This window comes from Serinus canaria, chromosome 3, assembly GCF_022539315.1.
Source record: "Serinus canaria isolate serCan28SL12 chromosome 3, serCan2020, whole genome shotgun sequence".
Taxonomy (NCBI): domain Eukaryota; kingdom Metazoa; phylum Chordata; class Aves; order Passeriformes; family Fringillidae; genus Serinus; species Serinus canaria.
Window position 1 is genome coordinate 48,795,935 of NC_066316.1, and position 16,888 is coordinate 48,812,822.

General features: G+C 36.5%; 1 protein-coding gene across 4 annotated transcripts in view; it reads right to left on the reverse strand.

The window, feature by feature from the left end:
* Positions 1 to 16,888, reverse strand: part of UTRN (utrophin) — a 362,109-nt gene that overhangs the window by 195,666 nt on the left and 149,555 nt on the right. For 3 of the 4 annotated variants that reach the window (XM_050973004.1, XM_030235269.2, XM_009092777.4), the window contains 7 exons: positions 16,430 to 16,582; positions 10,342 to 10,533; positions 8,298 to 8,470; positions 4,419 to 4,569; positions 2,918 to 3,093; positions 1,909 to 2,044; positions 785 to 934 (listed from right to left, as the gene is read on the reverse strand). In XM_050973004.1, coding sequence (XP_050828961.1) covers positions 785 to 934; positions 1,909 to 2,044; positions 2,918 to 3,093; positions 4,419 to 4,569; positions 8,298 to 8,470; positions 10,342 to 10,533; positions 16,430 to 16,582 — 1,131 coding nt within the window. The remainder of the gene's footprint in view (positions 1 to 784; positions 935 to 1,908; positions 2,045 to 2,917; positions 3,094 to 4,418; positions 4,570 to 8,297; positions 8,471 to 10,341; positions 10,534 to 16,429; positions 16,583 to 16,888) is intronic. The other variant, XM_018916973.3, reaches the window with a different exon arrangement.

Sequence of the window (16,888 nt, forward strand, 5' to 3'; positions counted from 1 at the left end):
AAGTGTTACAACTCCATTGTAGTGAAAACAAATGTGCCTATATGCTTTCTAAGAGTTTTTTTAAAGTCAGTGATGAAAATTTAGTGCTCAAAGCAGTGAGGGAATCCCTGTTTTCATGGCTGAGCTGGTAAAAACACATCTTTTTCTTTTTCTGAACTATCAAAAGCCCCTTTCCTCAATAAATTCTTACATCTGTGATCCATAAAATAATCTAAAATAATTTACTTTTTCATTTGGATCTTCAGGTTTTGCTTGAAAAAAAATCCGCTTTACTCCAACCAGCCTTGCCGGTGAGATTGAACACATAAGTTTCTAAGTTACAATGTTAATGTTTAAGAAGAATCCCAGACATACTTGGTCAAATTTTCTAAGCTCTACCACAGCTTCATTTCTTTTCCTCTTAACTGCTACAGGCATTCAACTTTCCTACATAACAAAGATTTACTCTAAATTTCAAGTTAATATTTGCTGTTTGACTCAAACAAAATATTTTTGATCTAGCTGATACTTGTGATCCTTCTTTAAAAAAAAAAAAAAGCCAATACAAGAAAAAAGGAAACAGAAGAACCAAAGCTAAGAAAATTAACTCAATCTGATGGAAAAATGTCCATCAATATTTTCATGTGTAAGTGGTTTGGGGTGCATTTCCTGATCATGCCTGTATGGTTCCCTAATCATTTTATGTACATGCCACGTGTCACTGATACATGAAAAGGAAAACAACCACTCCAAGTATACCACTCTATTTTCAACCTCAGGTACCCAATGCTGAAGAAATGCACACCTTATTCCACCTCACATTGAGGGACTGCAGGCAATCAGAAAGTTGGTTTTTTTCCTGAAGATCAATATTTTTATCCAACAGTACTTCAGATTCAGTTCTCTTCAGCCATTCCAGTTTGTCACCCAGAACTTCCATCTCTTCACTTAAGACCTAAAATGGACAGAAGTGTTTTAGACTGGAATAAAATGCATACATGCTTAATTAAAGGAGGAGGAAAGCTTTCTTTTAACTCCAATATTAGACATTTCCCTGAACATACACAGAGAAGCTTCTATTCTGGTTTCTGTGCTTGATCTAGAAATTAATCGAAACACTTATTACCTTTCACTTCCAGCATTTATATTAAGGTAGATTACAAGAAAAATTACACTTTGATGACAAGCAGGAAGTACTCAACTGACATGAGGAAATTTATTTAGGCAAACACAATTTCAACTACTTTACATCATTTGTAAACACTTTTTCAGGACTTCCATCTTAGATTTGGTATAAAAGAGGTTGGTTGGGGTTTCATTGGGGTTTTTATTTGCCTTTTTTTAAATTAATGATTTTTAAGAAACAAGTAAGCAGGTTAGTTGGACTGACTACTCCTCTCATTCTTAAAGGATTTCAGAAACCTTTTCTTTCACACATTCTATAAAGCAAAGATGTTTTGTTGCAAAGCCAGAGACAGAACAGGAAAAATACATACATATGCACACAACTGACTTAAAATGGCCAAAACCCTTGCAGTTTATTACAACTGCCCAGTAAATGGGACAATGGTGTAACTTACCATTCAAGGTTATCAGCTTTTTTTATGTAGGTTTTAGCAAATATAAAGTTGACAAATACACATCAACTCCAGTGAAATTCTACTTACTAAATTTTACCAGCAGCATATCTATTTCTCACTGCCTCATACACAGACACCATCTTCTGGCTACATATCAGTTGCCAACTCAAACCAACTCCATTTCGAGGTGCATCTTTCCTGTGTAAGAAATCTCACCAAGTTGTCTTGCACAACCATAACATTCCTGTGGCTGTTCACAATGTGAAAACTCCCCTCCTCAAAAGCCATGTCCTCATGCTTTACACAAGACATACAGATGTATATGTATTTAAACACTAATCAGGCTTGCCTGTAATTCTTGCAAGTTTTCTTCATGGTTGAATGTAAATCTTGTGTCCAAAGCATTTTCGACATTTTCCAACCAACAACGCAGCTCATCAAGCTTCTTTCTGTACTCTATCAGCTTCTGGTTCTCTCCTTTTAGCCTTAAAAAGTGAAACAAGAAATCCAGCACATCAGTCCTAAATTACTTCTGATGTCATGGTCAACTTTTTGTCACCGCTTGGAGAATTTTAAAGGATTCATTTATCATCAAAAGATTCTACCACCATCATTAAAATGCAAGATATTTACAAATAAATACTACTGCCTTAAAAACAGACAAATTTTAGTTCCAAAGTCATAAAATAGACTTTTAAAAGACTACAGAAAACATTAAATGTAAGTGATAGTAATGACAACACCTTCAGGCCTAATCATTATAAGGTCACTGAATTCTTCCCCTGGAGGTTTTAGAGACATATATAACGCTTCAACTAAATCACATAAAACTTTAATGAAATTTCTCAAACTAAATAATTGAGCAAGATCCTATTTTATTCTTAAACTTATCAGGAGATGTCAAAAGCATGTAATGACATAAACTTCTTACTTTAGAATATTGTGGAAATCTAAGAACTATACAAATTGGTTCAATTAGTGCATCTCTATCAGTGATAAAACTTAGTGTAAGGTACTTACAAATTCAGCCAGAGAAAGTAGCTGAGAAATTATTCCTAAAAAAGTCTGGCTTTATAAGGATATTATTTTTAAAAATAAAAATAATAACTGTAAAAAAAGTAGTTTTGTGGTTGTCATTTTGTGAGTTGTTCTAAACAAAGACTTACTAAGCAGTCAATTGTAGGTGTATTTATGAGAAATTTGTTCTAGAAGACAGTTCAAAACAGAGCTCCAAACATTAGGAAAATTCAGATTAATGACAGCATGCAACAGAATGCACTCTCTCTCCCAGTGTCTACTCAATGAAATTCTCCTTATTGCATCTGGTCAGACATCCAGATTTTTTATTATTTTATTACCTCTGTTGTCTATCCATGACCTCTGCTGTGATTGCTTTCCAGCGTCTATTCAATCCTGCCAGCTTCTCCTGCAGGAAGCTCCCATCTGTAGCAGACAGTTTCTGTATTATCCCTTCCCCAGTTCTGTTCAATGCTGAAATACTGGTCTGATGGCTGGTGACTCCCTCTTCAAGCTCCTGTCAGAAACATAAAAGTCACACAAAATTTTATTACTGACCTGAAGTGACTTTGATCTGGCTCATGATATGCAGGATGAATCCTGGTGCATATTATTTTACTAAAAGAGGCACTTTAAACCATCTTAATTAGAAATGGATGCTGTTGACAAAGTTATTAATGTTTTTTATTGAATGTAATTCAATTTTCTAGGTGTCATAAGAAGATAGTGACACAATATAGGCTATGAATATTACAAAGAATCACAAGAATTCATTTAAGCCACCAGTTCTAAAATCAACACTCATCTTTGATTCCTTTTCTCATCATGTACAGCACTTCCTAGTGGTTCTAACAGATGGTTTGACTTTTAATCAGGTCTTTTCATAGTCTATACCCCAAATATTTCTTTACCTTTGGAGTATTTTAGCTAGGATAATTATGGCAGTGCTGCCATGGTCCCAGACACCATGGAAAATCCATGAAGCTAAAGAAAGTCAGAAGGTGTCAGGATTAAATCTTCAAACACCCCTAATGACTGCTAACAGTGTAGGACTTTTGTAAAAATTTCATTGCAACTAGATTCGGAATAAGATGATTCAAAAAAGAGAAGTAAAATGCCCTGGAAGAAAACTTCAAGCAGCAACAAGGATGAAACAGAAGCTGTGTCTTAAACAGAACTTACTTTTCTTTCACAACAAACATCTGACACTTGGATACCTATTACTCTCAAAAGAAAAAAAAAATCTGATCCTTAAAGTTATGCTTTCTTCTCCTTATTTTAAAAGAAGTAAAATTAAAAAAAAAATCTATTAACTAAATTCCAGAACAAAAATATGAAAAAAAAAAAAAATCACACATAAGACCGCCGCAATTGGAATCTTCTCTTTGTCTAGATTTTTATACGAGGCAGTATCTCCAAAAGATATTTGTTTAATTAAATAATTTGCTAAGTTAAAAATTACCTTTATTGGGGTCCATTTTTTTAAATTATGAATCAAAGGTAAGTGAAATAATATACTGGATTTTTTTATCTGATTAACATATCTTTGAAGCTTTAAAAAAGTTATAAATGGAAAAAATTATGCCAACATTTGAATTATCAAATTATCTCAAACCAATCCATACTAAGAGTGATCATATAACCCCATACTATAAGTAGGAGTTGAGTTCCTCCCCAAGAATAAATTTTAAACTGCAGCCAAAATAGAAATGTTAAGAGTTTCTGCTTTTTGAAGTGTAATTGTACAGCCTCTCTGCAAACCCATATGTCTATAAAACTACAATTTTAGATGAAAATCTAGGCTGTTTCCAGCTTGCTCATTTCTGCCCCAGTCCCACGTACCTGCTGATGCAGCCCAGCTGCCTGCAGCTCCAGGCTGCCATCCGGCCCACGCGCATCGGCCAGCAACGCTTCAGCCTCCGCGATCCAGTGGGAGAGATCGTTGAGATCGCAGTGGAACTGCCTCCACGCCTCAATCGCTCTGTCAAAGCAACTGTGGGAGAACAAAGGATTGAAAAATTACCCAAAATTTCAGTTGGAAGGCTAGGAATCCCACTTCAGTGAGTAGAAATTTGCCTTGCAGAACAGAAAGACTAACACACAGCCTGGTTAACCAAGTCCTAGCACTGAAGGCTTCCTGGCACAGCAGCCGCTGGCGAAAGCCAACAGCACACACTGTCATTAACTTCCAGCTGAAGGAAGAAAGAACAAGTTTGCTGAGGACTGCCCTATCACTTAAAAAATAAAGATTGATTAGCTACATCAAATTGGTCTGCAGAACCCTTTCCTCCTTTATCGTGAAACAATTCAGCTATCAGACAGTGTGAAATATGAAATATGATTAATTGGTCAGATTTTTTTTCTCCTTCATAAGGAGAAAATGGGGTGCTGGTGCTTAGAAATTATTAAGTGAAGGTGATTTTGATTATATAGATTATATATTTGATTATATAGTATTACCAGTGGGCACACATAAGTAGGTCTTCTAGAATTTAATCACACAATAATTTACCAGATTATTCATTGTCATCATCTTTGCAGCTCAAATTAACATGTTGCCTAATTTGAAGGGCAACATGTTTTTGCATGGAACAGACAGAATAACCAGTCAGAAATTTGTTTTTAATGAAATGAGAGTTCTGTTACATTAACAAGCTAACAAAGTGAGAGCTTGACATGTCAGAAAGGAATGGAGTGGCTTGTTTTCTATTTGTTGATTATTAACTATTCCAAACTAATAAAAACGGTCATCTTTAAAGACCTAAGAGGCCAAGACTACAGTCAATCAGAGGACCCTCTATTTTTACTGAGGAACTATGTCATTTGCAGCCCATTACTGCAAACAATTGCAAATGATTGCAACAGTAAAGACTCCAGGGTTACTGCCCATTTATAGATACAATCTGAAATTAGCAGCATAACAAAGATATCTAAAGCCAAACTTTGAAGAGCTACCATTGCAACTATTTTTTCACTAATTAAAGTCAACAATCCCAGAGTTCTTAGTAAGATTAATTTCATCAAAATTAAATCTCATTTTACAAAAGAGCCATATTTCTTGACATATACAGGGCTTATTTGTTCTTCTTATTATTAGCCAATTAACAAGCCTTAAAAGAAGTCTTAAAAAATTTAAGACTTAAACAAGTCTTAAAAATCTCCACTTTAATTTTTCTAACCTTATCTCCTAGTTCTATCATTTCAGTTTCAGCACATACCTTGATTTAATACCCTAGACCAACTTGCACACTGACCACAAATCTCAATGTCCTTTTATTTCTTAATACGTTTCAGCCTAAGCATATTGTCTCATGACAGTAACTCACTCAACATTTAATGAGGAGATACATTCTGAGCACTTAAAATAGATTAAAAGAAGATTTTATAGGCTTTCTTAAAAATTACAGTTTTTCAGGGAGTTTTCGCCACATGACTTTTTCCGAATATAAACTTATAAAACTTCAGAGAACACTGAGATACAAAGTTTTAACTTGCAACATTTCTGTTGGGAGACTACAGCTCCATCGGTATTTTGAGCGATGAGCAAAGTTTCACTCCAGTTTTGAGTCAGATGCATATGCTGCTGTTTCCCTACAGAATGCCTCATCTGAAAGCCAAAAGTACCAAATTCCTGTGACTATTGCACCAGAACTTGGCTATCATTTGCCTCCTCTGCAGGAATTCACTGTTTCCAAACCACATCTTATTCCCAAGCCATCAACACTTTTAGCACTGGGAGAAAACCAACAGCAAAATGAGCAGACCTAGCAAAAAAGCAGTTACAAACATTAAGTCTATATATACATACAAACCCCACACTTTTTACTCTACACATGTTCAAATGCAAATGTAGTCAGCTGGATTTAGGTGACTGCTTAGAAGCTTTGATAAGTAAAGTTTAATTCAACTTGTTCTTGGCTTCATCAGAGAATTTACCAAAGGTTTAACTACTTAGCTGGCATTCAATCACAAAATCTTTACTACCTCTGAAAACTAAATCTTTTGCCTGAGGCTTTAGATGCTGCTTTTTCTAATTTTGTCAAAATTTCCACCCACTCCAGAAATAGAAAAATGCCAATGATGATTAAGGAGATAGTCATCCAGCTTATACTTGGTGCAACACTGGGAAAAGCAAGATTAAACTTGACCAAGAATTCTTCTTTGTAACAGAAAGGGTTTAAAAATACTAATGCAATTTTAATATTGGTAAGCCCTGGATACTTAAATTAAATTTGAGCAGTAAATTCAACTGTACTCGTACTTACAAAATGTTAACATTAGTTAAAGCTTTCCAAGTAAGCTTCAAGTGGAAAAAAGGCATAACTAAAGCTTAGTGCATACAGTATCTATAAGGACAGTAAAATAGCTACAGGCAAATATGGACAGGCACCAGATTCAGGAGCAGTTGTTTCTAAATTCAGCAGGTGACCACGAGCACCCAGCAAGAGCACAGAGGTTTACACAGCTGGCATCACTGTTTTCTGATTTAAGAAGCAACAGTGAAACAACATTTCCTGCTGAGTTATTAGAAATCTTGATCTTTTCACTCATCCAGGGGCCCAGAATTTCTGGAAGTTTCTATTTGGATGATACCACGAACTGATTTTTATATCCCCACACATTTATCAGTGCTCTAAGAGTTGGAAACATCTGCTTATGTAATACACAATCTTCCTAAAAACACCTCTTCAAAATACACTACCACATGTTTTTGATGTCAGATTTCTGGTGCTACAAAGCAAGTAAACATTGTCAGGTATACATTATGGTCTACAAAACTTCTGCATCATCCATTACCTTACATCATCATTAAAAAAGAAGTATTGTAAATCAGATGAAGTACAGTATAAGCCTTTGCATTTAATTTTAAATTTTATTGAATAATTTTCAGCCATTAAGGGGTTTTTGCATAGCAGCAATCTCAGAGAACACTGCTGCTTGCAGTGTGAGCATCTTCAGCTTCGTGGTAACTTTCCAAACATGTACTTTGACACTTTTACAAATTCCAACTTGAATATTCCTCTAATACACTTTACCAAGAATCACTAAGTGGAGTTTGTTTTTAAAGCTTTAAAACTGATTCAGATAATGTAAAAAGTTTAATGTCTCTTCTGTAAAGGGTGGGGAGAAATGAAACTTTTTGCCCAAGTGAAATTACATCTATTTGTGGCAGGAAATTAGAAATACATATTTCTTAAGCACTTATTTTAGTATTCTCTTATTTTCCTAACAACAAAATTTTCTAATCAGGTCATCTCTCATCTTCAAGTACTTAGAACAAATATTATTGACAACTGTCATAGGTGCTGTATGCTTTTAAAAACCTTATTCTTTCCAACTGCACCTTTGCTTCAAAAAAACCAAAAAAATCAGCCTTGAATTTTTCATTAAAAGATGTTCTACTCAACATTATTCTTCTAGAACTTTGCTTTGTGATGCCTTTACAAAACCAAAATTTTATGTTCTATAAACAAAACCTTCTATTTCATAGACTAGAAAGAATGAGCCTCTGAGCCTCATGAAAGCAGCCAAATTTCAATTTCTGTGTTAACAGTTTCAACTTACAAACTAATTTCCAGAATTATTGAAATACCAACAAATAAAAACTGATAACTCCCAAATTCATCTTCATCATTAAGGTACATTTGAAAAGCACTTATATAAAACATGTACATAAAGTATTTACCACATGGCCACAGAGACCTATCATGCTTGACTTACCACTTACGATCATTGTACATTCTATTAATTCTGTCCCATTCTGCATTCAGCTGTGTTAGTGCATCTCCTATTTGTACTGCCTCAGGTCCAGATGCTTCCAATATAACATCAGGCTGCTTTTCATGTATTACTGCAATTTGATCCCCAAGTTTATCCAAAATATCTTTTATGCTCTGCAAGTACAATAATGGCACAAGCCATCAGTAAAGTCAACACCAGCAGGAAATAAAAGAAAAATACCAAAACATAATATTTTCAAAATTATTTTCCAAAAATCAGCATCTACAGTAAGACCATGACCACCAGTAACATTTACAGTTTAAATCAGTTTTAGCAAATGAACTAAATAGCTCATCATACCCTTTAAGGGTGTATCCTTTCCAGGTATTTATGAAAAGGATGTAATAATTCATATATATCTAATTTGTTCCTAATGTTAAGGGCACACTGTACTTCTCAAAACCACACTATCTTCACTATTAAACAAATCTACCCATGTCACTATACATACTCTTTCCTCATGTAAAAAAATGGACCACAAAATGCAACTTCATCATGCTTCATGTAACCTCCCATATGCACAGAACTGCAAAAGCATAAGGCTGCATAAAGGTTTTACATTTAAATGACAAAGTTAAAGTAATCAATTTCAAATACCACTGAACTATGATGTGAAAATTCCTTTAAACCAGATATTGTTGTAAGACTGCCTTGGTATTCAGAAGACAAACAGTCCATGCAGACAGTGGAATTTACTTATCTTTTTGAATTTAAAACAGTAATGCTTCTAAAAATTCTATGCTCTGCTATTTGCTTTTTCTGAAAACATCCTTAGACTACACCAAAACTTCAAAATCAGATGAGACACCTGCACCAAAACAAAGTATTCTAAACCTGTCTTAACATAACCACTCCTAATTACACTCTAGGCACCACAGAAACAGGGTAAGCAGGGTTAAGAGAAATTCATCAACAAAACAAAGGCTGCCCCCTTTGTCAAAGGCCGGCACCATTCCCATATTTGCTTTCATAAAATATATAGAAAAACCCAAAACATGACAAATGGAAGCATGTACACAGCAGAAAGGAAAGCATGTCAGAAAAGTGGACTGGAATTCTGCAAAGCTTTTGAAGAACCTACATAGCAGCTGCAGAAAGAGCTAATCTAGCTCTCAGTGAGAGGCAGAGCCCAACTACACCTCAGATGACACATGGACTGTGCTATGATTCCCAATCCAGAGAGGCCCACCCACACTGCACCATGCCATGTGTCATTCCCAACCCCAATGGACATTTTCTGAGGGAATCTGTTTCACACCTTTTGTATGCTAAGAATTAACCAAGGCTCAGACTTCTCCATACTCAGCTCATATTTGTCAGCAGGATTCAGTATTTTCAAGCATGATTTCTTCATCTCCTTTTGAAAAAGGCAAGGTCCTCAACTATTTCCTCACTATAAATCACACAGGTAAATTCACTGGCTGACAATAAGAAGGGGGAGCTTAAAACTGAAAGAATATTGCTGGTTTGCTCATCTCAACAGGTACCATCATCTTGTGGCCTTATACACAGCTTCATAAAAAGTCAAGAATCACCCTTTTTCCTGTTCCTATTTGAGCAACGGTTTTATTGTTCTTAGCAACATAACCTAAGAGCAATATAACCAATTTGAGCAATTGTTTTTATTGTTCTTAGCAATATAACCTAAGAACAGGAGCTGTATTATGGCTATCAAGCAGGAATGTAAGGAGATGGGCTTTAGCATTTCTCTAAGTGTAGGCTATGATGAGAAATACAAGTGTCTATAACAAATTAAACCTTGCTCCCTCAGCCTCCCACCCAGGTTTCACGCTGCTACACTTTGTATCCAGATTATGCACAGAAAAAAAATTAGCTCACAGAACTGTAATTTTTTAGTTTTCAGTGCATTTTGATCCTGTATATACCAAGCAAAACTATAAATGTAGTAATAGAGTTGAAAAGGTGGGGGCCTTTCTTCTGTTTCCCTTCTCCACTCTGAATATAATGCTTAGGCATGCAGTACCTTCAGTGCATCTTCCTGAGCTGAAAAATCCTCATAGATGCCAGTGTTCAGCTCTGGTCCATTCAGCAGCAGTTCAACATCAGCCATGGCCAGCAACACTTTGTTGATTTCAACCAAGTACTCAGCTGAGAAAGGCAAGGTCCTAACTCCTGCAGCAAATTGGCCTTTTAACCTCTGCTGGACAGGGATTGCCTGAAAACATGAAAATTCATTTTATAATTCAAGCAACAATCAATTTCATGAAAAAATCCTGAATCAATAAACTATACTCAGAATAATTACTTTACTACATTAGAAAAGAAAACAAAGGTCTTCTAGCAGGATTACATGACTTCAGAAAGCTGCAAGTCCTGCACAGGACAGTTTGTTTATTTTAAAAGTTAGAAAACAGTTGATATCATGCTTCAAAATGACTCTATTATTCTTGATGAGAACCCCCAGCAATGGGAAGGGTACCACTGTTTCTCTTAACTTGGTCCTTACAATTTCCAGAAATATTACTTCTTCATTGTGTTTGTATCTAGTGTTACAATCCATTCTGCTTGCTTCATCGCCAAGATACCAATTTACTGAAACACTTATTTCCCATCCATATTCTTTTCAACAAGCACCCCCACCCACTTTTTTTAACCATTTCTTAAAAATAAATTAGTGCTCCACCAGTGCTCCAATATTTTGCTGCAATAAAAGACAGTAACTCCTCCAGAGCTTGCCAATTGTTTTCTGCTCTGGCTGCAAGACTAGGCTATCTAGCCAAGTACCATGTTAGCAGATAAGAGTAGGAACAGTAATTTAATGCAGCTTTTTCTTGGCTCACTAATAGTGGGCTAGATCTGAAACATTGGGAAGACTGCTACAGGAAACAATCCCTCTGCCATGCCTGGCAAAAAATTAGCAGAGGCAGGTAAAGCAGACTGATAGAAAACATTTTTAGCAGAAAATGTTTCTTGTCGAACAGGATTCCGTTACCATCTCTGGAAACAGCCTAGTTCTTTCAAATTATCAAATAAAAAAAAGCCCACTTCCAAACATTGAAGAACTCAAGCAACTTTAAATCACCATATTGTACTTGGAGAGTAAATCAAGCAAGACAGAGGCACGGGACTGTGGGATTTACTAATAGCTAAGAACACTCTAAAGAGTGAGGAATAAATGTATGCTCATAGCAATTTCAGCCAGTGAGTTTTACTTTACAATTTGTCTGGGCTGGGTGCACACATGAAAATCTCTAGCAGAGCTGACAACCAATAAAATATTAAAGTCCCACTAACCAAGTGGCTTGCAAACACCTGTCTGTATCTTCCTCCTTCACATGCTTCTGAGAATTTCAAATATGTCACTCAAATTAAAAGGAAACTAACATAACCAGCATATGTAGTACAAATGAAGCAAGGACTGCAGCAGAAAAGATATATTCACATATTCACGATTCAGGACTTCACATTCACTAAATGTTCCTAAGGATTTTCTTTGTTTTGTGTTAGTTTGGGGTTTTTTTCTTTTGTAAAATAGACAGTCATCCTGTTCTCACACTGGGGACACAGCTTTGCTTCCACAAAACCTTTACCACTAAATATGATTTGCTCTCAGTCATTCATTGCACACCAAAGAAACAGGATGCAAGGGCATAGTCTACTAAAGTCTACCAAAAACAAGAATTACAGCAAAGCATCACAAACTATTCAGTAGTGCTTTTGATTGAGTACAGCAAGCAAGTACCACAGTTAAAAACAAGGCTTTAGCTTTAGCTACAAACCCAGCTTCTTGGTCCCTGAGGCTCCCCAAATGCATTTTCTTGAGGCTCTGCATATATTTTATCAGCTTCCGTCTATGAAATTCAGAGCAAAAGCCAAAGGCTTAGACAGTGGTACAATTTCCTGTGGAAGGAGAAGGCCCAGTTCCTAAGAAATCAGTCTGTACAACTCAAAGTATGTTTTCCCTAACAACATGAAATATGTCAAGGTAAGAAAAAACAGCAGGATGCCTTCTACAGCACAGCCATCTGCAACACCTTCACAAGGTGTTTTCTCTAACTCCCAGTCATTGCAAAAGTCCCATTCTCAAGCAGCTGACATGACTTCAGAATCAAGAAATCACCCAAAGGAATAGGTCCCTGGTCTTTACTATGTTTCCACTCCCCACACACTGCTTTGTCTCTCATTAGAAAAAACTTGCACAAGATTTAAAACAGAACATGTTGGCACACAGCAAACTTGTTCTGTACTTGTGCATTGACATGTTCTGAAACTTTCTGCTTTCCCAGTAACACCATCCTGGGCCAGATTACTTTTCTTGGCTAAGCAGTGAATTCCTCCAGATGCTGCTCCTTCAGAGTATATCTCCTTGCTAATCTCCTCCAGCTGCCTCCTATCACTGAGATGATGCTCCCTCCTCTCTCAACCCTCACTCTCAAAGGTGAACATATGTAAGTGCTACAAACACATTAGTGCTTCAGTACAGCAGAGTTTTTAATTGTTCATCTGTTCCCTATCTTGCACTGCAGACTGGAAGCTTCTAAAATGCAGCATAATATGCTAAAAAAGAGAAGTGGAGTTTTATGTAACTCTCTCACAGTTACCTGATAAATACCTAAATATCACAGAGGTTGGTTTTGGTTGCTTGGCTCTGGGTTCTTTTTATAATTAAGGGGAAAACAAAAACCTCAGGTAAGCAACCTTTTCACAGAATCAAAATGGTTTAGTTTGGAAAGGGAGCTTAAAGATCATCTCATTCCAACCCCCCTGCCATGGGGAGCAACAACTTCCACTACATCAGTTTGCAGAAAATCTCATAAAACCCATACTAGAATACTTCCAGGGATACAGAATCCACAGCTTCTCTGGGCAACCTGTTCCAGTGCCTCATCACCCTCATAGTGAAGAATTCCTTCCTAATGCCCAATCTAAACCTACCCCATTTAAACAGATTAAATCCATTGCCCCTTTTTTTACTCCTCCATGCCTTTGTAAAAAGTTCCCTCCAGCTTTCCTGTAGGTACTGGGAGATTGCTATAAGAATCTCCCCAGAGCTCTCTTCTCCTGGTTAAAAAGACCTCTGTCTGTCTTTACAGGAGCAGTGCTTCAGTCCTCCCACAATTTTTCTTCAGCATACACAAATAAAAAGTCAGTCTAGGGTTATTTAAGAGGAAATCTGTCTGGAGGACTTAATAGTCCTTTTCTACTTTAATTTCAGTGTTGATAGAGCATGCTTAATAAATTTGCTCTCTCTTTAAATACTAGCAAAAACAAAGGATTGGAGGAATAAAGAGAATACTTGGTTATTACTGAACATTCTATAAATAAGGCCACTCAATGAGAATGGCTAAAAATGCTTTTAATCTGGAGGTCAAATAATTTATTTCCTCCTATACTCAGCATACGGTTTAACCTGCAATTCAGCATTCAGTCTCAGATTTTTTTCCCATCTCCCCTTTTACACTTAAATATATTTTGAACAAAATCTGCTAATGATTCCACTCAATAAAATTTTCTGACTTGCTTCCAAGTGGATTTTGGAAACTACTGCCCTAGACATTGACACAAAATTAAATATTTTACCTCCTTGGATGTTTAACTATATAAGCCAGTTTTTAAATCTCAATATATTTCAGAGCCAGTTTTCTAAAAAAGGTTTCCCAAAGCTCATGTCCATTTATTAAATGTGGTCAGCAAACAATTGTTCATGTTTAAGTAATCCAGAACCTCTTCTATAAAAAGCATACTAGAAAAACGAATACATTTTCTTTATTACAGAAATAATACCTCAAGAGCCTTCAAGACAATGCTTCAGTTTACAGGAAAAAATGCACCATGCCTTCAACTGCATATTCACTGCAGTTGCAAAATTACCAATATTCACCATCTGCAAAATTACCATTTTCACTTCAAAACAACTTCCTAAAACCCAGAAAATTCTCTCAGGAATTTAGACAACGAATTACCTCTGCAACTTAAGGTTTAATCCTTTTCTTTCCCTCATTTTGAACAAAGGCAGAACAGTCCAATTTAAATAAACACTAAAGCACTGTTGGAAAAGAAGGACCTCTAGGAGATGCAAACTTCCAGGGCAGGCTTTCCTCGCTAACGGATCTGTGGCAAAACAAGGCTTACTCAGAAGTACCTACGATGCAGAAGGGTTGCCAATATTTCAAAGATATTTTAACTCCATAATCCCTAACAGCATAAATGATGAGGAATATTTATGATCCAGCTACTTCCAGCAAATCAATATATAGATATGACCTTCAAGCACCATAAATAAGTCCTCTCCTCCACACTTGCTTACAAAAGCATAAATAATATATTTCATAAAGGCTCAATTGAAGTCTACTCCCCAGCTTGGCAGCTGAAATCTTCCTTTCCCTCCCTGTTTTGCTCACACCAAACAGCAGTTTGTCTCTCTCTCACTACAGCTTCCTTACATCAAGGTGAGGGTTTAAGCCACCTGCACTCCAGCGGGTCAAGAATTCATTTAGTGCTTCTCAGTCCTAGGCTGCAGTGAGCAACAAGCACTGCAATTTTCAAGTCTGGTGGATCCAAGACAATTCTAGAGCAACAGTGATTATCTAAAATAATGATATTTGGTAAGACTGTTTCTCCCTTTAGCAACATTATGGTCTCACACCATTTTCAGTGTTGAAGATTGATTAGCAGAGCCATGAAAAAACAAGCCATAAAAGTAAAATTAGGCCACTTGAGACAAGCTGCCTTAGCACCATATCAGAAATATCAGAAATCCACAGGCACAGGCACACGAAGCAAAAGCAGCAGTTTGAATTTCCAAATTTCACACCAGTAATGAAAATTTCTGTGGTCCTTTTCTGACAGTCTAGCTGACCTGAGCAAGGATAATGTTTCTCCATCAATAGTCTATTTTATTTTAATTTCTACAGTAATCCATACTGACATGACATCAGACTGTTCCACAGATCCTGGGCCCTCTCTGCTGCCCAGCTCTTCATGGGAGCCTTATAATGTGAAACAGGCTTTCTAAAGAGCAGCAGATCTAAAAGTTGATACTAAATGGTCTGTGCGACAGAGGATCCATCACCTGCAGCTGAAGCACCAGCTGTGAACCAAGAGAACCACATCATCATTTAGTGGTGCAAGTCTCACAGGGAGCCAGAGCATGCTACCAAGTGTATTAGCTCTGGGTAAAAAAGTTACAAAGCAGTAAAAAATATTTATAGATGTTAATTACAAATCCTTATATGCAGAAATTGAAAAGTCCTTGACAGGTGACCTAGCCCTCAAGCTTGTTCAAGACACTACTTACTGCTTCCCAAGGTTCTTCACTGATATTGCCTAAAATATTAAAAACACTTGTTTCTGTGGTAATTACATTAAGGATGGAGAGGAGAAATAAAAGAGATTTAAAAAACACCAACAAAAACTATCCCCAAAGTCACAACAAAAGCAATCAAAAAATATCTGTATCCTCAAAAATTAAGACATGCAACTTTCTGGACAGTCAGTTTTATCAGACCCTGGCATTATATCAGTTGCAAAATTGTTTGTCAAGACACACACATACACATTATCAGAAATACCTCAACCTTTGTCTGTTTTATTAACAATCATTGAGTACCATAATATCCATTACATGAGGGCAGGTATTCCTCTCTAGGCACTTAAGGCAGGAAAAGATAGCAGAGTAGTTACAATACCCTGACCACAGGATGCAGAGGCACTGGATTTAAGCCTCAAACAAGGTTTTTATCATACCTGCACCAAACTGATATTAAATCTGGATGTTTGAGTTAAGAGTTTTTAAAAAGGGTTAAGTGTAATCCTCATGGATTGAGACTGGCAAAACAAACTTTCCTGAATCAGGCCCACAGCCCAGATCACAGTCTAAGAGTTGGGTCTGAAGGATGAGATCTTTTGGACCTATGATGACTAGGTAGAAATCCCAAACTAGCATATGTTGATAATTTCCTAACAAAAACTGGATGCTATTATTTTGAAACACTTCTTTCCACAGAAGTGTCCAAAGAAGATCACTAGACTAGATTAAACTCTAGTGTATGAATCTCCAAAGTTCATACACACCATTAACTGTTTGTTCTAAGAAACAGAAGCCTCATTACCTGTAGTTTCTGTTCATCCTCCACACCTTGCAGCCCTGACAGACGGTCCTCAGCCTCATTCAGCCACTTCATTAGACTATCATGTTCCTTCTTATACTGGGAAAACACTGGAGAGAGTTCCACCGCCTGCCTCCTTTGAAATGACCTGCACTCCTACAATCCAGCGTATTGGAAAATATGGTGTAAAAAGAGGGAAGTAGTGAACAGAATAGGTCTTATTTATTTGAAAAACAAAAGGACTTGAGGGATTTATCTGAAGGAGCAAATTCCAAAATATGCAATACTACTAATTTATTTTTGTAATAGCTACATTCTCTTTATTGGCATAGACATGTAGAAAGCCCCCCTGATGGTTTTGCCCTGCACCTTTAACTACACCTCAGCTTGTCAGCTCTAGCATGATTCAAACAGGTGAGCTAAAAGGAGCATCTTTCCTCCAGAAAAACACATTTTTAACAC